The following is a 23,617-nucleotide window of genomic DNA, read 5'->3' on the forward strand; positions in this document are numbered from 1 at the left end:
AAGATGGGGGAGGGCCGAGAGCATTCTTAATAAAACCCCGGCAGCAGTAGGGCTTAACAAATCAGACAGGGCTTGGAAGGATATTTTGTGGTGGAAAAGGGGAAACCTGGAACATGTCCAAGTTCTCAATACCTTTCATTCGCACCCTGAAAATTGGACAAGTGGACTGACAAACTGCAGTGATACTGTGAAGTCTGTCACAATGAGAAAGACTTTCCCACATACATCTGAGCCTCAGAAACACTCTTGAGATAGAGGTGATTCTATTACTCCAGTCCACACACAGGGAAAAGGATTCCGAGAGGTAGGGATCTGTCCAAAACATGAGGCCAGAAAGTGGCCGAATCCAGCAGTTCCAACCCAAAAGCTGAAATTCCAGACACTGTGTGCCATGCTACACTGAGTTCTTTCATTTCAACTGAAAGGCAAAGACTGTTCCCATCCTCCGATCTTTCCAATGAACAGGGAAGGCCAGAGAGAAAGGAGCACTAGACATATCCACCCCATGAAACAAAGAATGCTGTGACTCCCAAACAAATCCTGCACTGGGTCTCTATCGTAGACTTCATGGGCAACCTGAACACGATACAAGACAAACGACTTCAGGCTCATTGCCTCCAAACCAGTCCACCTATCTACAGTTATGAAATCGCAATCCACTTACCCTATAGTGATGAAGTCTCCTTTGCTGACACTGTCGGGTTCAATGCAGATGTTCATAAAGTCTTCTGTGCTCTGAAAGATTAAGATAGACATCAATACTCTGAATTCTGACTGATGCGGCCTGCTGCCATCCTTAAGCCCTGCAGGCTCATATTTTGATGCTGTGTATGAAGGGGGGTGGGGGGACTCAATCCTGAATATGTTTTGGTTCTTTTTCTGTTTATATTAAGACCTTTATTGTGATATAATTTACATACCATAAAATTCATCTCTACTGTTTGTTTTTTTGCAACATATACAAGATAAATAAAAACTCAGATTTGGAGGTTTGTCAAAACTAAGAGTGGGAGGTTTGTGAAGTTCTGTCACAAATAACCAAAGCTGTTAGAGTCCCTAGGATTCACTCCCTACAGGCCAAGCTTTCAGCCCACTATCCTAGGAAGTCTTACTCCACGTCAGCATCACACCACACCTGCTATAACAGTGTGCTGGGTAGGGCCCAGTGTCTCTCTTTAAATGCTGTACACGCAGATTTGGTGTGCAGCCAGAGCTTAGGAGAAGCAATCCACTTATGCCACGGTAATGCTTTAAGAACTTTCCATTCCAACCAAAGTTCTGGGAGAGCTGAACTACAAGGAAGTGGGTATAAAAATAGACTTAGTTCTAATACCACTCCCCCAATTTACTAGCAGTCAGTGGCTAGCAGTACACACCTGGCCCTCTGAAATTTAGTCCCATCACTCTTTCCTTGTCTGCTTCAAATAGAGGTTTGCTTCTTTGTGGACAGGTTCAAAATCTGTAGCCCCAGGATAACTCCCAGGCCTCTGAGAGCTGACAGCTTTTGCCAAAGATTAAAGGCCAGACCAGAGCACACCTTTATCTCTCAACTGGGAATTACAAAACATAGAGATGACTTTGCTCTAAGTTCATATTTTATTTAATATCAACCGACTTACTGAGTGAATTCCTCTAGGTGCTAAAAAATTTCTGCCAACAATTTCTGCCTATGAAGTACTTATATTCTACCAGAGAAACTGGAGAGGATAAATAAAAACAAAACAAAAACGCAGCCATTACTTACAAATGCTAGAGCATATTAGAAGTATGTTAGAGTATACCAGTATAAAAATAGTAAATTATGGAATGTATATATATGTCATAAATTATTGAATGAATATCCTATATAATAAAAGGGTAATAGGCAAATAGACTGAACGGCAGAACAACTGAACCAATCAAAGTGTAATATGCTAATGATATGCTAAGGCTGCTCAACAGCTCCCTATGACGTGCACTGACCACCAGGGGGGCAGATGCTCCAACTGGTAGGTTAGCTTGCTGCTGGGGTCCGGCCAGTCAGGACTGAGCGAGATGGGGTGGACACACCCTGGAGTCCTCCTGCGGTCCCTGCCTGGCCCGATTGTGCACCTATAGGGTCCCTCAGCCTGGCCTGCACCCTCTCACAATCCAGGACCCTTCGGGAGATGTCGGAGAGCCGGTTTCAGCACAATCCTGCAGGCCACTCCCCTTGGGAGGGCACCAGATGTAGGGCTCATGGCTGGCGAGCGCTGATGCTGCAGCGCCAGCCTCTCCCAATTGGGACTGATTGGGCGTGGCAGGCACAGTGAGGCTGGGGTGAGCGGGAGTGGCAGGTAGGAGCTGCAGGAGGCATTGGACTGCGGGTTTTGGCCTGATCCCTGCAGGCCACCCAGAGGGACCCCGCCCATGCACAAATTTGTGCACCAGGCCTCTAGTATATGGTATAAATGGTAAATTATAAAGTATACTAGAGGTCTGGTGCATGGACTTGTGTACCGGTGGGGTCCCTCGGTCTGGCCTGCACCCTCTCACAATCCAGGACCCCTCTGGAGATGTCAGACTGCTGGTTTCAACCTGATCCCTGCAGGCCAGGCTTAAGGACCCCACCAGTACACGAATCCATGCACTGGGCCTCTAGTATGCATATAAGATCTTTGGTTAATCTCCTTCCATCCTCCCTCTCCCCACTTCCCTCTGAGATTCATCAGTCTGTTCCATGTTTCCATGCCTGTGCACTGAATATCTGCCTGCTGGTGATCAGTGCATGTCATAGCTATTGGTCAAACGGTCACTTAGGCTTTTACATATAGAGATTAGAACACAGTGTATTAGAGTCTTTTAGGAAAATGAGAGAAGAAGGAACACCAAGTGACACTGGTGTAGTACTGATACTTTTAAAGAGGGTCCACGTGGGCCTCATTGAAAAGGTAGCCTCTGAGCAGACACCTGAAGGAGGTGAGAGAATTAGCGTGGATATCCAGGGCAGTGGTTCTCAAACTTCAGCAAGCATCATTTGGAAGGCCTGTTAAAACGCAGACTCTGACCTCATGCTCAGAGTGATGGTTCAGTAGATCTGGGCAAGGCCCAAGAATTTTTGTTTCTAACAAAAGTTCCCAAGTGAGGCTGCTGTTGCTGATCTAGGCCCACACTTAGAGAACCACTGGTCTAGGGGCGAGTGATCCACACAAAGGTGAAAGAACAGCGAGGAGCCAGCGTGGCCAGACAGAGTGGGTGAGGGGATACCTGGGTGAAGCCAGAGAAGACGGGAGATGGCGCACAGGGCCTTGTAGAAATTCCACGGGATTGGCTGTTAGGCAGAGTGAAATGGGAGCCACAGGAAGGTTCTAAGCAGAGAAAGAAAAATCTCATTTGAATAGGATCTCTCAGGCTATCATGTTTAGAATAAAGGGGGAGAAGGAAGAAGTAGGAGACCACATAGGAGCCTGCTGCAAGGCTTGGATCAGGTAGCAGAAGATCCAGTGAAGAGCTGGCAATATTTAGAAGGTGAAGCCACCAGGACTTCCTCAAAGATCGATGTGAAGAGAAAGAGCAGCCAGGAGTGACTCCAAGGTGTCTAGCCCAAACAAATGAAAGACTGGAATTACAGTCAACCACAACAGGGAGGAGTGGATAAAAAAGGTCTCAGGGGTGCAATCAGGTGCTCAGTTCTGGACATGCTAAGATTGAAATGTGTATTAAATATCTAAGAAGACAGGTTACATAGACAGTTATACATACAAGTCTAGGATTTGTCTTTTGCAAATAGTGCGATTACAAAAACCAATGTGTTGTTCTGCATTGACAGATAAAAGGAGAAAACCTTATCTCAATAGATGCTGGAAAAGTTCCTGATAAAGTTAAATATCCACTCATGATAAAAACTCTTAGCAAACGAGGATAGTAGGAACTTCCTTAATCTTATAAAGGGCATCTGCAACAAAACATCACACTCAAGAACAAAGCAATGAAACCTTTCTCTCTACGGCAGGAATAAGGCAGTAATGCTTCTATCACTATTTCTATTCGACACTGTGCTGAGGTCCTAACCAATGTGGTAGGTAAAATAAGATTAGAAGGCTAAGTATTTGAAAGGAAAGAACAAAACTTGCACTATTTGCAGATGTGATTAAATCGATATGAAATCCAAAGGAATCCATAAACTTAATATAACTAATTAGAATTTAGTCTGCTGATTTACCATCGATATAAAAAATCAATTACATATTCTTCTACTAAATCAGATAGTTAAAAAATGAAACTTTAGGCAATACTTTTTACAGTCACATCAGAAAGTAAGATTATCAGATATATATATATATACACACACACACACATACATATGTATATATACACATCGCAAAGACAAAATGTTATAAGAGAAAACTATGAAACTTCATTGAAAGACACTGAAAATCTACACAATGGAATACTACTCAGCCGTTAAGAAGAAAGAAATCTTACCCTTTGTGATAGCATAGATAGACCTGGAGAGCATTATGCTAAGTGAAATGAGGCAGTGAAAGCAGAGAAAGACAAGTACCATATGATTTTACTCATATGTGGAATTTAATAAAATAACAAAATAGAAACAGACTCATAGAGAACAGACTGACAGCTGTCAGAGGGGAGGAAAGTTTCGGGGCTGGGTGAAAAAGGCGAAAGGATTAAGCAAAAAACAAAAACTCTCATAGACAATAATTTGGTGATTACCAGAGGGGCAGGGGGATGGGGTAAGGTAAAAGAGGGTAAAGGGAGTGAGATGGTGATGGGAGGGGACTTGACTTGGGGTGGGGAACACACAATACAATATACAGATGATGTATTATAGAATTTTACACCTGAAACCTATATAATTGTTAACCGGTGTCATCCCAATAAATTCAATGAAAAAATTAAAATCTAAATAAATATAAAGCGATGCCCATTCAGTCAATAGGAGAGTCAATATTGTAGAAATGTCATTTTCCCTCAAATTGGCCTACAGGTGTAATTCTGATCAGTGTAACAGATTTTTATGTGGAACTTAATATAATAAACATCCCAAGGGATTTATAGAGGTCAAAGAGTCAAGAATAGCTAGGAGATTCTTTAAAAATAAGGAAAAACTGGCCTGTAAAACAATACTAATTAAGAGAAGCACAGAACTAGTACAACTATAGGAAAATAGAGCAACTGAATAGAGAAACTACAGACATTTCCACATGTGCACACACTTGATGTTCAACAGGTTTTGCAATCAGTGTTGTGTGTGTATGTGTGTGAGAGAAGGGGGGCGGGGGAGGCAGGGTAGACATTTGGATAAGTGGTTCTTTAACACTAGCTTTCTACATGGAAAGAATATAAAATTGGGGCCTTACCTCTACCATTCACAAAACTGCTTTTTAAGTGGAAGTATTTCTTTTCAAAATAAAAATGGAAGCATTTGGTGCAAATCAATTTAACCTGGTTTTCCATTTAACAATACATGATGATCATCGTTCCATGTTAGTAAATACAGAGACAACCTTTTAAATAAGTGGATTGAATCAGTCCCCTGATTAGCTTGTTTCATGTGTTCTGCTGTTATACATTGAGCATAGTTGCACAAGAGATCCTAATTTTCACACATTCCACACCCCCAATGCTTCTTTGAGGCTCTGAATATACGTCTTTAAATGATAAAGGAACATTTTGAGCTATGACTTGGCAGCTTCATTGTCTCTGAATATTTTATTGCACTTGCTTTTATTTTTATAAAGAGGTATGGGAAAAAATGAATGTGCTGCTACTAGTGATAAGAAGCACAGTATCATATACTTTTATAATTGCCACAGAGATAAAAGCACTCAGCCTGCTGCATGTGGCTAATCTTGAGCCACAATCGCACACTCACTGAACTCAATCAGTTCACTGGTATTCAATCATCAGAGAAAAGAACGGTGTTAAAGAATATGAACAAAGTACTGGAAATACATACTATCAGAGATTGGGTATAAAGGACATGTACAATTAGAAATCTTATCTTTCTTTTTTAAATCCCTCTAGAACAGAATCTTTTAAAACCATAATACATTCACATTCACTTATGTTTCCAGAAGTCCATGCTGTAAGAAATAAGGGCTGTCTACACTAAGTATTAGTCTGATGACTTCTGTAGGGTATGATTATATTTTAGATGCTTCATATATACAGCCAAGATGCCATTGAGGAAGGATGTTCTGATTTATATTCCCATCAGAAATACGCAAGACTGCCCATTTCCCTACCCACACCAACACTGAACACTAGCATGCTTTTTAATCTATGACAGTTCAGTAGTTACTATTCAATTTGCATTTCTTGGATGTTGAGCACCTGTTCTGTTTCCTTACTTATGAAATACAGCTAAAAGTTATATCTACCTACTAATGTAGACATGAAAGTTGATAATGTAAAATTCTAAGGACAGGGCATAGCGTGTAGTATATATTCAGGAAATATAAGCTTTTTTTCCCATCTTTATTTCTTTTGTGAATTTCTATTCTTGCCCTTTGTTGTCTATTTTAGTCCTTTGCCCATATCTTATTGATTTATCCAAAGGAGTCTGTTACAAAGGAAAGCTATTAACTCCTGGTCTATCACATTCTATTATTTCTCACAATTTGTCATTAAACATGTTGCCTATCGTTTCTTTTTAATAAAACATGACAAATACATCAGAATGGTTTTTGCCTTGGGTTCCATGCTCAGAAAGGCCTGGTCCTCCCCAAGTTTATATTGATAATCACTTAGATTTTGCTCTGGGGCTTTAATGGTCCTATTTCTTTACATTTAATTCTTAATCCAACTGGAATTTATTTAGAAGGTAAAGGGGGCTATGTTATACAATAAGCATGCATTACTTTTATAATCAGAAGACAACTCAATACTCTGAATATTAACATTGGGATAAAAATTTTCAGTGCATTCCTTGCACTCCACTCACACATTCATCACTGCTTTCAATTCCATGTGCCCGTTTCCTGACTGACCAGGTTAACTGTAAGCACACCACTCTGATTTGCATAAAACCTGATTATAATAATTAGTCTAGAGTTCGGGTTAACTTTTCTATTGGCATTCTCATTAATATACACTACTAAGGATTTCTCTATATCGGGGGCCAGTAAACTTTCTGTGAATGGCCAGATAGCAAATGTTGGAGGCTTTTAGGTCATAGTCTTTGTCACAACTACTCAGCACAAAACTGGTCACAGACAGCATGTATATGGATGAATACGACTGTGTTCCAATAAAACTTTATTTATGGACACTGAACTCAAATTTCATATACTTTCCATTATCACAAATTATTAATTATTTTGACTATCTTCCAGCCATTTAAAAATGTAAAATCAATTCTTAGCTTGTGGGCTATACGAAAACAGGTAGCAGACTAGTTTGCCAACCTCTGCTTTATTTCAGAATTTTTTAGTGTATTGTCGGTAGCAGCCCTATCGAGTAGAACCTTCTGCAGTAATGGAAACGGTTTAGATCTTGCTTTCCAGTATGGTAACTACCAGCCACATAGGGCTATTGAGTTTTCAGTTTTATTTAATTGGGATTAATTTGTTTAAACTGCCACATGCTACCATATAGGACAGTGCATAGCAATAGATTGGACTAAAATAATATGTAAACAGATAGGTGTTTGTGTATACATATACATAAATGTGTGTGTGAGTGTGTGTGTGTGTATAGAGTTTTTTTCTCCTGGAGACCTAAACTTACATATTTAATATAGTCACTCAAGTGAAAGTTCCATGACTTTTTATTCCTGTGACAAATGAGAGCAAGCTAACTCTTCATTCTAAAGGTCTTTGGCCCTCAGTCTTTCTAAGCAGTGCCCAGAATATGTGATCAAGTCCCTTAAGCTTTCAGCCACTATTTTGCTCAGCTGTTTCTTCTCATTGCTATTTTTCCTTCCTCTCTACTGCCACAGGGTAAAAGTAAAAATACTGAATTAGTGGAAGAGCATGTCACCTTTGTCACTTCTCCCAGATACCAATAAAAAGCACACTTACCGTTAGGTCAAGCTGGCTGTTCCGTGTCGTGATGGACAGTTCAATGGTGGACAGCTGCACATCTCTCCAGACCTCAGGGCTCACCTCCTTGGAAACGCCTGTGTGAATGTATTAGACACAGGTCAATTTCTCCCATTAACATTTCACCCTCCACCACCCACGGCCAGCTGCCAGCTGCTAGCTGGCCTCCGCCGGTCTGCTGACTCCACCTTTTTCTTTATTGCATACTTCTTACACACGGGATAAAAAGCCAGGCTCAGAATGGAGTCTCTATGCCTGAAACATCCTACCAACACAGCCAGAAAGACATAAAGCTCAGTGACTGAAAGAGGGAGCCACTGTTTGTCTTAAATGACACGGGGTGTTCCCACTCATGGGACGTTGTCCTGGCTTGGGCCCTGCTCTGTGGTGCACAGAAGGCTGACTGCAATGGTCCTTGGAAGGCATCTGCTCCAGGTCAGCCTGACACTGATTTTGGGGTCTGCGTTAGGCAGTCCTGAACTGACCAGGGCTCTCAATCTTCGACCACCCGCTGCTCACCGTCCTGCGGTTGTGCCCAGTACGATGCAAGTCTTCGCAATATTCTCCGGTACAGAGAGGGCCGTGGAGGGGTCTCTTCTGCTCCACTGGGAGGTCTTTCTTTAGGTCCCATGTATGAGATAGAGGCTTGATGAGTCTGAGGCCACTCCTTTTAAAGTGAAGAGAGAAAAACATTCGTCATGAACACAAAATTCCAACCTCTGGGAGTTTCTCTATGCAAAGGTTAGTATTCTGCCTAGACCTGCTAGAAAGCCAACTAATTTCTCCCTGGATGGAACTGTCTCTAATTTGGAGCATGGAATCCTTAGGCTTTCTTTTCCTATTAAAGGCCTATCTTGAAAACCATGAACTCAGTGACTGCTGTCTCCACTGATCCGTCACGTGGAGCAGAGAGGAGATCAAAGTGGACTATCAACAATTGCTTATACTTGTCCACAAACCCCAATATGAATGAGCATAGATCCTACCCCAGGATAAATTTATCTTTGGTCTACTGATGATGACACATAAAAGAAACTGATGAATTCAGCTGCATCAATACTTTCTTCACTTTTGGAATCATCTTCCCACAGCGGCCAGAATGGTGTAGCCCAGCCTTGCAGCCCAGCTCCAGGCTCCTCACTCCTGCTTCAAGGATCATCATTCTCACACTCTAGGTCAGTGATGGCGAACCTATGACACACGTGTCAGAGGTGACACGTGAACTCATTTCTTTGGTTGATTTTTCTTTGTTAAATGGCATTTAAATATATAAAATAAATATCAAAAATATAAATCTTTGTTTTACTATGGTTGCAAATATCAAAAAATTTCTTTATGTGACACGGCACCAGAGTTAAGTTAGGGTTTTTCAAAATGCTGACACGCCGAGCTCAAAAGGTTCGCCATCAGTGCTCTAGGTGTTTTGTCTTCTACTTCCTGCACCCCAAGTCCAGTGTTGTCCTGGGTCTCAACAGTTTGCACAGGAACTACTAAAACAACAGCCTAGCCCTCAACATCACCTCTCATTCACCACAGCTGCTCATTTCCACAGCCACATCTGGTCCTTCCTGCCACCCAAAATTATTCCATCTTGGGCATCTATACCCCTGTAATCACACCCCATAATCTATTTATCTAGTTGATTCTTTTGTGCCCAATATGTCTTTTTTGGGCAAACTAATCCCTGTTCTTAAGCTTTCATGGGTGAATTACAAAAGAGTAACAACTCCTTTTCTCACTCCACCTCTTACTTCTCTTCAATGCATGGACCCAGCCCCTCTTCTCTGATTCACACTTGTGCCGCTTTATCATGCAATGAGCATACTATGGCAGTCTGCACTAATGGACATGTGCTGAATGGATAAATTCAGTTGGGATACTGAGAAATCAGACAGCGACCACACATCTCAGCTGCGTCCATCACTCCTGCTGACATTTCTAAAGCTAATATTTTCATCTCCATCTGCCTGTTCCTGTGTTTGTTTTTATAACTTGGTTCAAACTCAGAAGAGGAAGAAAGGGGAGATATTTTTTGGCCCCTCAAGATCCTACCCACACCCAAGTTTTCTATCACATTGAGAAGTCCAGTCTCTGACCACACCATTTTCCCTCAGTGCCTAATTATCAGTTCATTACTTTAATGCTCTTTTTCCATCACTCTTGGCCCTCTCATGTCTTTAGTCTTCCACAATATGTGCCCTGAGAAGCTCCAATTCTGGATCAATCTTGTCACTAGGTTTCTGTATTACTTCATCAAGGCTCAGCAGCATTATTGGAGGGGAAAATATTCCTGCTGAGCATTGATACAGGGAAAACAATCACCCAAGCAAGCATATCTGTGTCATAACCAATTCTTGGTCTCAGGTCCTCAGTGCCCCTCGATAATCCTTCTAAACCTCCCTATTTTCTTTATCTTTAAATTCCCCGTACCATCATCACCTCATTTTCAATAGGTCACACTGCTTCCTACACTTCAGAGAGAATACCAGGATCTCAGTGAGAACTGCCTTAACTCTCCCTGTTTGTTTTCATCTGGACCACTCCTTCATTTCTCTCCTGTCTCAAGGAAGAAGTGTCCCTTCCTGTCCAAGGATAACCCAGTACTTTAGGTCCCAGACCCTTCTACTTGCTCATGGATTCTGCCAACTCAGACATGCTTTTTCTCTCCTTTCGTTCATCTCTCCTCCCTCCCAACCCCCCGACCCCCGTTTTCTGTTGCTTCATGGTGTAAAGACATGGATATCTTTCCATTTAAAAAAATCAACACTCCTTTGATCCTATTTTTCTCACTAGCTTTTGCCTTTTTCATTTCCCTTCAAAGTCAAGCTTCTTGAAGGAGTTGCCTACCCTTGGTGTCTCCACTTTACCTTCCTGTTTATTCCTTAACCTTCTTCAGTATGGCTCAGCCCCTCCACTTACCAAACCTTCAGAGGTTACCAAATTCAATGGATACTCTCCTGTCTTTACTTGGACTCTTCGTTATTGCTTCTTAAAATCTCACTTTCTTCCTGAAAGTCTCTCTTCCATTGGCTCCTATCAGTACTCTCTCCTCCACTTCCTCTTAGCACTTCTCAGGCATCTTCCCTGGTTCCTAAGGGCTATTTCTCACCATCTATTCTCTCAATGGTAACGTCACCAAACCCATAGTTTCAATGCTACTCATACACTTCAGACACGTAAATTATTTCTTCAGCCCACATCTCTTTGCCAAATTCTAGACCTAAGTCACAACTGTACCTCCACTTGTCTGTACCAGGGGTATGGTAAACTCAGTATGTGCCAAACTGAAAATTTCATCTTCACACACTTGATCTTAAGCCAATATTATCAAAATTAATGGAAAGCTCTTGGTTATTAAACTGTAGTCGCTCAAAACCAGAAATCTCAGAATCCTAGACTCTCCTTCCACCTTTTGAGGATTCCACCTCAATATCTCTTTAACCCATCTCTTTTGTTAATGGTTACTGTTACCACCGATTTCTACACCTCATGACCACCTCTCACCCAAATTACTTTAACAGTCTTCTGATGCCCTTGCCTTTAGCTACCCACACAATCTCTTGTCCTCACTGCTGCCAAAAGATTTCTGTTATTTCCCTAAGACTCAATAAGTCCCCACCAGTGCTTTATCAATAAATGTCAGATCCCACCTGCCATAAACTGCCCCTACCTAACATTCAAAGTCCCTTTCTGGCCATGCTACTGCCATAATGAAAGACCAGGTTTCACCGCTGTGACTTCACACACCCTGGCCCTCCACCAAGAATGCCTTTTTAAAATATATATATATATATATATATATATATATATATATATATTATTGATTTTTTTACAGAGAGGAAGGGAGAGGGATAGAGAGTTAGAAACTTCGATGAGAGAGAAGCATCGATCAGCTGCCTCCTGCACACCCTCCACTGGGGATGTGCCTGCAACCAAGGTACATGCCCTTGACCGGAATCGAACCCGAGACCCTTCAGTCCGCAGGCCGACGCTCCATCCAGTGAGCCAAACCAGCTAGGGCACCAAAAATGCCCTTCATCTAGTCCTACAGATACTTCAATATTTAGAAGTGGCACCTGCGCTGCGAAGACTGTGGCCCTCAGTCAGAGGTGGGTGCCCTCCTCTCTCCTCCATCTTAGTTCTTCTGTGTTTCTCTCATCACACTTGCCAAATTGATTTACTTGTGCTTCACTCTCAGCACATGCACACTCCTTGAAGGCAGAAACCTGTCTTATTGAACTCTGTATTTCAAGCACATAGAAGGGCTGGCCACACAACAGATATTTAATAATGGTTTGCTAAAGAAATTGTTGGAATAGTTTGATTCTCCCAGGTTCTACAACTTTACTATATAGTTACTAGATTTCTTCCTAAATACCGTACACTCACTACTCCACCAATGAAATTATTCCTTTGAGCAATAGTAATTATGCATTTTACTAACCGAAATTTATTTGGAAGGGAAAGGGAGCAATGTTTTGCAATGGACATATACTACTTCCATAATTAGAAAACCACATGATAATCTGAATATTAACATAACCAAACTTTTCACTTCATCTGCCCGTCCTCAGATCAGCCAGCCAAACTGTGAATATACTACTTTGATTTGCATAAAAGCTTAACACTGTGTAGTCCACAGGTAAGGATGACACATGTTAGCATTTTCATTAACACACATCGTTCAGTTTTTCTCCATGTGAACATTTTTCAGTATACAGCCTATAGCAGCACCACTAATGGAACCTCCTCTGGTGATGCAAACGTCCTATATCTGGACTGGCCAATACAGTAACCACCACCCGTATTTGGTTAGCATGGTTTGAAACCTGTTTTATTACACTGGTGGGGGCTTTTTGAGTCTTAATCAGGGAAATATATAAAACCCGTATGATAAGATATATTCAGAAACAAATCTTCATTTCTAGATACCAATTTAGACATGCAAATGATTGATGAGATATAGGTCATTCTGTTTAAGGTTTGTCCGGCCAGAGTGAGTGAATGAATAGACAATGGAAAGCTGTCTATATAAGAAAGAAATTAACACCTGGACGGTGTCACTCAGTTGGTTGAGTATTGTCCCAGACACCAGGAAGTTGCCAGTTCAATTCCCGGTCAGGGCACATGCCTGAGTTTCAGCTTGATCCCCAGTAGGGGGTGTGCAGGAGGCAGCCGACAGATGCTTCTCTCTCATTGATGTTTTTTTCTCTCTCCTTCTCTCTTCTTCTCTCTAAAATCAATAAAAACTTATTTTTTTAAAAAATGTAAAAGAAAGAAATTAACTATAGGCTTGGTAATGGAAGGAATGAGTTGGTACACGAGGAATGCTTTCTGGATTTGTATGTAAGTAAATATCCCTCATTTTAGTACTGGAGCATGTCAGATACATCTGTCAGATACAAAGAATTTTTTAAATATCCAAATATGCACATCCTGGCATAACAACAAAATAATTCAGGGAACGTTTCTACATAGTAAATTGCATTTACCTGAAGAGTGCTGAAAAAATGCGCTGCTTTGGTTTTTAGGGGCCCAAGATACCAGTACCTGAGAAAGATCAAGATAAAAATCTAATTAGAATATTAAAGGAATGATCAACATGATAGAAATTACACCCTTCCTATGAGTGTCTGCTCTGAGGCCTGGGGATTATGGCTTAGCATAAAAGAGTATTATAGAACATTTTAAATCCGAATTTCAATGCCATGTCAAACAGTACGCAATTAGTTACACAGGAGCTAGATCCTTGCAATTTAGGAGGGATATGTAATCAGAGTCTCCTTGAATCTCTAAATTCACAAGTATTGCTGTAATGCATCCTTAACCACAGAATATAGTTGAGTACACACCCAAGGAGCACTGAGTAGAGAATGACAAAGCCACAAGGAGATGCAGTGCTGGTGACCTGATGTGTTACCCACAAGCTAAATGTGCCTTCACACACACAAACATACCATTAAAATTTATGAAGCAGCATAATTTCACATTGCTTTTGTTATGCAACTTTAAAACGGCAAATATAGAACCTGGGAGTGAAGAGGGTCTACTTCATATTGCTAAATACATAAAAGCTGCTGAAGAGAGAAAGGTGCCTCCTTGGAATTGGAAAAGTGGTAAAAACTAGATTCCTCTTAAAATTTATATGTCACAACCAGCCCATCTTAACTGCTCCCTATTTGATTCTCGTCAATACGCATTTATTTAGTGCTTGTGGAGAAAACTAAAGAAATATAGAGTATAAAATTCCTGCCTTTGAGGGCTTATGAGAAAATATGGTCCAAAAAAGTAACAGAAAACAGTAGACAACTATATAAATATATATGATATCATATAAACTGATTACTATTTATTGGAAAGGAGAGTCAAGAAGGGATACGAAATCATTAAGGGCTTAAAATCACTGGAACAGCCATGCTTGTACAACAAAATGGCACAAGCACACAGTATGGTGTGTACTTTAGAAAGAGGCACTGGGCTTAGATACATGATGGAGGGAAAGAACTCATTCCAGGCAAAAGGAGAGGCCAGGGTGCAGGAAACGGTGAGGATAAGAGCCAGAGTAAAAGCTTAAAAGGAAATACACATAACTGTGCAATCAGGGGCGGTGATGGAGGAAGGTGGGCCTCGAATGCAAGAATGAGAAGACAATCCAGGGAGCAATGGGGAGCCATTCTAAGCATTTTTCAGCTAATGTTATGATTTGCTTTGTCTCCTGGATAGCCAGATAGAATTACATCCCAATGAAGGCACTTTATTTCCAAATGTCTGCAATTCCCTTCATATCTACCAAGAGCAAATTTTGTCACTATGTTGGTCACCTTGCATGGCCAGTTAGAAGTCATTTCTTGCCTCTTTATAGTTTCCTCATACACAGAGCAACTGCAAGGATGGCCTTAGTTGAGGTATTACATAACAAGTGGAATTTTAAAATCCATTTTTCAGAAATCAATCAAAATATTGGCAAGTGTGGGAGATAGTCCTAAAGGGGCTGACCTATGGTTGTGTATAACTATCGATCAACACATCTGAAAGCAATTTGTCCTCACCAGACTTTTTCTGGAAAAACTAAGCAATTCCTCTCGGTGAATTGCTGGTATTATTTGACATTACAGATCAAGCACAAGGTACTCCTGGCAGACTTGCAAATAAAAAGATGGGAACTATTAAATAACACAGAGTGTGAAACAACACAGTAACATCTCTGTTGACATTCCACTGTCAACAGGGAACATCATTAGCAGAATAATGAGTGAACAGCAAGAGAAATCTGCAGAGACATTCTGGCAGGAATGCCCATGAAATGAAAGATAAAAGCTATGTGTGAGATCCATCATAATCCATTCAAACTATACTAAAATTGTAAGCCTGTTTTTAAGAAAAGGTAAAAATCAATACCCACCAGGTGTGACCTGAGCCTCACACAGCGGCTCCCTGGGTCCCGTCTCAGGAGGCTTCTGCCTGCCCTTCCCTTCCCCATCAAACAGACAGGATGCAGCCCTTCTCCCAGCCAAGAGTTCCATGTTACACATGAATTTTCCAAAAGTAAATCCATTCCCATTAAAAGCCAGCGACGGCCCTCTAGTCACAGCCCCAACAGGTCTGCTTCTTCCATCTCACAACACAACCAAGTGGCCACTGTCCTTCTAAGAGGCAGCCATGGTTTCCCAACCTGCCAGCCTTCCAGGGCAGCTCTCAGGGAGTCCTCCGGCCAGGGCTGGGGAAGCGGCTTTGGCCCCAGCCGTGCCTGTCACTTGGTACCAGATAAGCAGGTTCAGGGTGACAGGCCATCCGTTCCCCTTCAGTCTAGCGTGAGCCTGAAACAGTACCTCTAGAAACAGGTCCCCCTCTCCTCCTTGGCCACCACCAAGCCAGCGCAAAGGAAACCCGAACTTCCCCCAACCTTTCAGCACAAGATGCAAACCTCTGACTCTATTAATCATAGATAAGTCAACCTCCAGACCCACCAGATCTATTCCTGGAAGATCAATGTATAGTGACACCTGAGAGACAGGAACAGAATAAAAAGATTTTATAAAAGTCATCGCAATCCATACAGTAATCCTTTACTTGCTAACTTTGACGCCAGCGTCTCTGAAGGATCCCCACCGAAGGCCAGTCATTGCAAACACGGGCTGTTCCTTTTCACCCTGGAAGTAAAACACATTTAATTTAAAGTAATGCTGACAATAACTTGGAACTGTCTACAGTTAAGTACCCAGCGAATGAACACGGCCTACTTTTCATCAAACAAATTCTAAAAAGATGTTCACAATTTAAGAAATCAACTCTGTGAGTGTTCAGGAAAAGTACTTGAATAAAACATACTCTAAATGAAACTAACTTTTATATATTAGAGCTCATAAACTGGCTGGCAAGGGAACATGTTATCATACTTCAGCCTGGAAATTAAGGAGTACTTAACTATTCTGGTTCCTGGACCCATTAGGTGTCGGCTCAGCCAGAACTTCTGCTCTCATGCACCTGCTTGAGCCCACGAGGATTTGAGCCTGCATCCCCTTTAAAGGGCCAGGGGCTCTCAAGTAAGATCAGAATCCTGGCACACTACAATGTTTCACCTGAATATGTGAAAATACAGCCTGCTACTTGTTGTAATAAGTCAGAACACAAAGTGATTTGGATTTGGTCCAATGCTTTATGGTGAAATATTGCATATACATATTATAATCAGCAAGTTTCTAGTAAATCAGTGACATAAGCAATGTATAGAAAACATACACAATGGAGCCACCTCTGAGAGTTTATGTTCTGTGATGGACCTTCCTTAAAGTAAGAATAATATACATACCAGGATATATAATAAAATAATTTCCAGTTAATTCCTAGTTACTCTGGAATGCATTATTTCTCGCACATGTACCAAAAGCAGCAAGCTTTTAAATCACTCAATTATTAAGATATATCCAGATTCACCTTCTTGAGTAATAATATTTTTAAATATCTTCATAGAGGCTGATGTGTAGTAACTGCTAGGTTACTCACAGCCCTCCCATTTTTGTGAGAACAATTTAGCTTTATTATATGCCAAAGACTCAATTGCAACTTAAATCATGTTTATTGTGAACAATGAAGTGGAGAGTCCAGACATCAAGAACAAAGGAAAAGAGGCCGCAAGTTCATGGGTTCGCCAATTGTAAATATGCCTATAGCCTACGCTATGTAACTAATAGCAACATTTTAGGATAGCAGTTCTATTAAGGCATATGTTCCCTTTGCAATTACTAAGTAACCTGTGATATTGTGAGAGTATTTGTTTCCCAACAACCCTTTATCTGATAGTTCTAGCAGCTATTGAGGATCTCAATGACTTCATTGGTGATTACAAAATGGTAATTCTCTCACTCTATCACTCCTTCTGTATTTACAAACTGGCAATTCTTCTGTAATATAACTGTGGACTCTTCATTTTTACTTAATGTATTATAATCCATTGCATTATACTTCTTTTTGATGTTTCAACTGCCCCAAAATTGGCCAGGTGGGCACCATCGGGCTGTCTTCTATGTCTTTCTGTGTTGCCTCTCTTAGTTTCTGAGTACTTCCTTGCCCTGACTCTGAAAGCCAGCCCTTCACAGAGTCCTGGTAACGCATCTTAGAGACTGGCTTTAGAGACCATATTTGGATGTCAGGATGCTCACTGCTTTGGGTGTTACTGGTTCTAAGCAATATATTTGCATTGCCAGCAAATATATTTCTAAAACAATTCATGAGTTCATCTACAAATCACTCAGTGTGAGACAACCCAATAGAAAATGGGAAATATTGCTCCCATCTAGGATGTAAGAAGTTACAAAGAACGTTGTTCCCATCGTAAAAATGAGGAAAGCCAGATAATCTAACAAAATCATAATACTTCTTATGCCCACCTGCGGACTAAGACTGCAAGACAACCAAGTAATCTGAATTCCAAAGAATGACAAGCCCCAGCAAAGAACAGACGGAACAAAAGAAGGATTTTAACATCCGCAGAACATGGGAGGAAGAGGAGGCCACCGTGCAAATAGGTAAGATGAAATCAGGCCCTGTCCTAAGTGCTTTACATTTAGTAGCTCTTTTTATTCCATTTTTTAAAATCCTTACCCGAGGACATGCTTTAAAATAAAATTAATTTGAGAGAGAGAGGAAGGGAGAGGGAGAGAGGGAGAGAGGGAGAGAGGGAGAAGGAGAGAGAGAGAGAGGAAGAGAGAGAGAGAGAGAGAAAGAGAGAGAGAGAGAGAGAGAGAGAGAGAGAGAGACATTGATGTGAGAGTGAAATATTGATCAGTTGCCCACACACATCTCGATTGGGGATCCAACCTGAAACCTGGGTATGTGCCCTGACCAGGACTGGAACCCGCCACCTTTCAGTGTATGGGACGATGCTCCAACCAACTGAGCCACACCAGTCAGAGCTATTAGCTCTTTTAATACTCAGAACAGCCATATGAGGCAGAGAAATACTTGAGGTACAAAGTTAATCAATAAAGGAACTAAAAATAGTGACAAAACTATATTGGGAGGAGATGCAGAGCAATTCTTATGCATAACAAAGAGGCCAAGAGATGAGGTCTAAAATTTATAAATCAAAAACTAGTATTGTATACTTAACAGTGCTGAACTGGACACTTAAAAGTGGTTACGATGGTAAATTTTATGTATATTTTTGACACAATTTTTAAAAATAGCATCATAAGCATATTTATTTGTGGTGACTAGAATAAACAGGCAAAATTTTTTTCTCTGGGAAGTTATACTTGGGGTAGGAAAGGGTAAGAAGAGGGACTGCAGTTTTCATGATCTCATTTGAAATGTTACATTTTGTTTTCTTTATGTGTATCACTTTGTTAATATTTTCAAACTCAAGAAAGGACTTACCTTGATCTGCAAGACATCAAGTGGGACTGTCTCTCCTTTTACAATGGCAAGTGTAGCATCAGTAATATGTCTGAAAGATAACAAGAAGGAAATGGTCATGTTGTGAAAAATAAGCAACAGCTCCCCCAACTCTCTTTCTCCCCCCCCCCCCCCCCCACAGTACTAATAATTGGCTCTGGAAGAAAACACATAGTCCTTCAAAAAACCGAGAACACAGAACAAATAAGCATAAAAGAACGACTGACACAAATACAGTGGGAGGCTCTGACACAGCCCCACAGACCTCCCCCTCGGCGCGGTCAGGATGAATCATATCCACTTGAATGGGAGTTGCTAACAAAGTTAGATACAACTTCAGAGACCTTAAAACCCAAGAACATGCACATTCATGCAAATGCTTAGATTATATTCTGGGTTCCTTAGTAAGCAAGTTGGGACATAAGAAACAACCTATTTTACTTTCTCATATTTCTTTATCGAAATGCCTTTACCCCATTTTTTCCTCCCAATACAGATACTATCTATGAAGTGGACAGCAGTTTAGAAAACAAGATTCAATTCAGGAAACAGCAAGATGCAGTAGCCCAAGTTTAGATGACCCAGAGCATGTTCATTGTGAAGGAAGTCAGTAGGAAGGGTCAGTCACTGTACGTGTTCTGCGTAGTAGTTAGCACACTGAGAGGGTTTAGGAAGTGCTTGAGAGGCTGACCTTAACAACAAATGTTGCAACTATAAAAAAAGGCCTTCCTATATTAATACTTTTTTCAAAACTGCTTGGCAGAAGACAGCTAAAACGCAACCTAAATTTATTCTCCAGCAACAACTGCCAAGTTCTAAACAGATCAGCACTGTAGCACATTACAGCTATCTTTTAATGATAATTTACCTGCAATCTTCCAATCCAAGATTCCTCCCACACTAATTGTGGGACAACACATCTTGACAACAGTACAAAAAGCAAAGTCTGTTCTTCCCAATAGCCTCAGGCATCTGCCATGTGCAGAGGCCCACCTGATTCTGAACCCAGGGCAGACTGACTTAATTACCTAAGAGCCCTGTGGTGTGCTCTAAATTATGTTTCCTCAATCTTTAAATAGAGCTAGAGGCAGCAACATAATAACTACAGGAAAATCAGCTCCCAAAGCCGAAGGCTACGAAGACCTTCAGGGTGGCCGTACTGGGCACAAACTGGCTTTTGGACAGGCAAGGGTTCTCCAAGGACACAGCTCCCTCCTGATGGGTGACATGTTCGAGAATGTTGGCTCTGCAGTTCAATAGTCACTACTGATACAAAGGAAAGACTAGCTCTCTACAGCGACCAAAACCTAATCCAGGTGGGATTTATGTTGGGTAAACAAAACTGTTCGAGTAATTCATTGCCACATCTACTGCCCCAGAAATTCTAAACAGGGAATGAAAAGACAGTGAACTGAAATGGGCTTCAGCATGACTGTGAGGAGCTAAACATTCCCTATTAGTTAAGGTTTGACACGCAAGCAATGTTTCAATGAAGGCTCTGATATGTCTATGTTTATGTCTAGTGTTTGATATGTGAACCCAGGTTTTATAAAAATAGAGAACATATAGAATGAAAAGATATAAGATGACTCCTAAAATTACAATAGCAAAAATAAATCCACAAAACAAGCCTAATCAAAATCCCAAAGGAAAAAAAAAATTGAAAGAAAATCACCTGATTATCATTATTGTTACTGATTCTAAATGGTTATAATAACCAGAAACATCATAAGATCTTAATTAAGTCATTCAACAAATATTCATCAGCTGACTGCCCCTCAGGTGTCACCAAGCTTACGGTAAAGGTCAGGCAACTGACCATGAGAGCCTGGGAACCATATGCTCCAGTTCATATTAATCCCTAATTCAAACCTCAAACTCATGATTCCTATCTCCTCGGAAGGCAAGGGCTTTTTTACACAATGCTTTGGATAAAAATGAACAATAACAATTTGCCCGACTCCTGCAATTTAATTTAGACATTAGGGCTACACCACTCCCTCTGCCTGCTTTATTCATACACCTTCCACGTCAGGCATTCCCCAAAGGATGTGACTATATTTCATTGTTTTAGCTACTTATACAATCAAGATAATGAAGCCAAGGCTACTGTTCCATTTCACAAGGGACTTGCTATTTGTCATCGGATATACCTAAAGCAAACAAATGATTAGTGCAAATCTGTTTTCACTAGGGAATCTTAGAATGCAAAAGTATGAAAAACAGTTTGAATCAGGGAGGCCATTCTTATAACTGAAAAGGATTTCGGTATTCACCTCCATACCTGACCTGGTGACTTCATGTCAGATCATCAGGGTCCCACAACCCAGCAGGGAACCTTCCCAATGAACTGACAGGTTAGTCTCTGATCTAGGTCTTCTCAATGATTTGAGGATCCAGGCTATCAAAACTGAACACAAATATCATATCCGACAGGGGAACTGCCCATCTCCAGGCTCGCTCAGCCACAGCCCACATTGTCAACCTACTGGACTTTGTTTCCACTTTCGGCAAAAAGGGTCTGACTCAAAGTGCTGGTCTGCCCCAGTGGGATAAATCCGATGGGAATCCTGCTGAAGGCAGCCTGGGAGAAAGAAGAGGAAATGTTATTGTTATGGTGAGAAAAGCAGGCTGAACAGAGAGGCACAGATGTGTCTCCTATGAGACAAGTAATGAAGTGACCTGGGCCCGCCTTCCTGTCTCCCTTCCTAGGCCCTGGACCAGCAATCGGGCCATGCCTGGAGCAATTCCTAAAAGGAGGCAGTCCAGGAAAATGACAGGACTTTGAATTTGAAAGAAATATTTTGGTGCTCATTACTAGCAACTACTTTAAAGAAATCTGGTAAAAAAAAGAAGGGTTTTAAAGATACCAGATGAATGCACAATTGTGACAGTGTGTTATGTTGTCACATTATTTGAAAAAGTTGCAGATAAAATTCAACTAAAAATATCTAACATATGTACAGTAGCCAATGATAGGGAAAGTACTTTATAAACTATCTCAAGTATAACTAGGGCAAAGGGGATCAGCAAGTTTGTGTAGCAGAAAGTAATGGCACAGCCACTGAATTAAATGCCACAAACAAAGACACACTGTAAGGCCTAGCAGTGGTTCTCAACCTTCTGGCTCTTTAAATACAGTTCCTCATGTTGTGACCCAACCATAAAATTATTTTCGTTGCTACTTCATAACTGTAATGTTGCTACTGTTATGAATCGTAATGTAAATATCTGATATGCAGGATGGTCTTAGGCGACCCCTGTGAAAGGGTCGTTCGACCGCCAAAGGGGCCGCGACCCACAGGTTGAGAACCACTGCCCTAAAGACTATGTTGAAGATGATCTATTATTATTGCCAAAGGGACCAGGAAGGGTCTTCTTTCTTGTTATTTGCAAAATATGTTAAACTGCTGTAGAAAAATGTTTAAAATAATGTCACAAACATTCATACACCCACCACCCAGACTTACCAAATGCTACTTTTTGCCATGTTTGCTTCAGATGTTTTAAGAAGTAAAATGATACAGAAATAACTGCAGTTGCTTCTGGTCCTATTCTCTCTCTCACTCGCTCTCAGAGGAGGCCCTTGTCCCAAGGGTGTGATGCCTTTCCATCGTGTTGTTACTCTTTCACTACATAAGGCATCCACCAACATAGATCTGTTTTCTACATTTTAAAACTTTGCAGAGATGCATAATGTGCTTTGGCAGCCTGCCTTTTTTACTTAACATTTTTTAGATTTCGCCATGTAAATATTTATTTATAAAGGAATCCTCTGAAAAAGATTGTATAAAAAGTTGTATGTTTTAAACAACTCCTGGTGAAAGTTGTTGGATACTCTGGATTCCCAAAGCAGGTAAGTCCGCCGCAGGCTAATAAAAGTGTCCGAGGACACAGGCAGCCCCGCGTGTCTTTCTAAAATCCAAGGACCCACACTTGTGCTGCCTTAAAATACAAAATGGGGAAAAATGTAAAAGAAGGAAGTAAAGAGATATAAAAAGAACAGAAACATAAAAGTAAAATGCAATGACTCTTCTTAAAAGCTCACCTCATCTGCTCTTCGAAGAACTCCAGTAACAACCTACAAATGTTACAGAAAAATTATGAACAACATGTATTTCCTTTATCATAAAAGAACTGGATTCAATTTTCATGGACCACAAACTTCTTCCTGTTTTCTTCCTAGAAACTATGTCAAAAGCTGCATTGGCTATTGAAACACACAGTATTCTCTAATCGGATCAGAGCTAACTTAAATTTTATTCTTGACCGAAGGCCCATAGTACAATCAAGACTAAGATACAATAATTAATTTTTTAAATATATTTTTATTGATTTCAGAGAGGAAGGGAGAGGAAGAGCGAGATAGAAACATCAATGATGACAGAGAATCATTGATTGGCTGCCTCCTGCACGGCCCACACTGGGGATCTAGCCTGCAACCCAGGTATGTTCCCTGACCAGGAATCAAATTCTGACCTCCTAATTCATAGGTTGATGCTCAACCATTGAGCCATGCTGGCCAGACTCAGTTAAAATTGCCGGGAGCCGGTCCATGCTTGCTGTTTCAAGGGACCTGGCATATATGGCATACTGTTCTTAATATGTTTGCTCACCTTCTTGGCACTATGTGTTTTAACCAAGGTCACCTCTCTGAGAAAGGTTGTTTCCCCAGGTAGGGATTTCCCCCTGAAGTTAGG

General features: G+C 40.9%; 2 protein-coding genes across 15 annotated transcripts in view; one reads left to right on the top strand and one right to left on the bottom strand.

The window, feature by feature from the left end:
* The window catches only part of DENND11 (DENN domain containing 11), a 51,405-nt gene extending 43,341 nt beyond the window's left edge, over positions 1-8,064 (top strand). Inside the window, exon 11 of the transcript XR_004970938.1 lies at positions 7,922-8,064. The gene's annotated coding sequence lies outside the window, so the exon portion shown is untranslated. The remainder of the gene's footprint in view (positions 1-7,921) is intronic.
* Positions 1-23,617, bottom strand: part of AGK (acylglycerol kinase) — a 75,964-nt gene that overhangs the window by 3,272 nt on the left and 49,075 nt on the right. For 13 of the 14 annotated variants that reach the window (XM_036328527.1, XM_036328517.1, XM_036328519.1 and 10 more), the window contains 8 exons: positions 22,966-22,998; positions 21,407-21,501; positions 18,900-18,969; positions 16,095-16,174; positions 13,517-13,574; positions 8,544-8,691; positions 8,004-8,101; positions 665-735 (listed from right to left, as the gene is read on the bottom strand). In XM_036328527.1, the coding sequence (XP_036184420.1) occupies positions 665-735; positions 8,004-8,101; positions 8,544-8,691; positions 13,517-13,574; positions 16,095-16,174; positions 18,900-18,969; positions 21,407-21,501; positions 22,966-22,998 (653 nt within the window). Of the gene's footprint in view, positions 1-664; positions 736-3,116; positions 3,327-8,003; positions 8,102-8,543; positions 8,692-13,516; positions 13,575-16,094; positions 16,175-18,899; positions 18,970-21,406; positions 21,502-22,965; positions 22,999-23,617 lie in introns of those variants that run through there. The other variant, XM_036328526.1, reaches the window with a different exon arrangement.

Source organism: Myotis myotis, unplaced genomic scaffold (assembly GCF_014108235.1).
Source record: "Myotis myotis isolate mMyoMyo1 unplaced genomic scaffold, mMyoMyo1.p scaffold_m19_p_11, whole genome shotgun sequence".
Classification (NCBI taxonomy): domain Eukaryota; kingdom Metazoa; phylum Chordata; class Mammalia; order Chiroptera; family Vespertilionidae; genus Myotis; species Myotis myotis.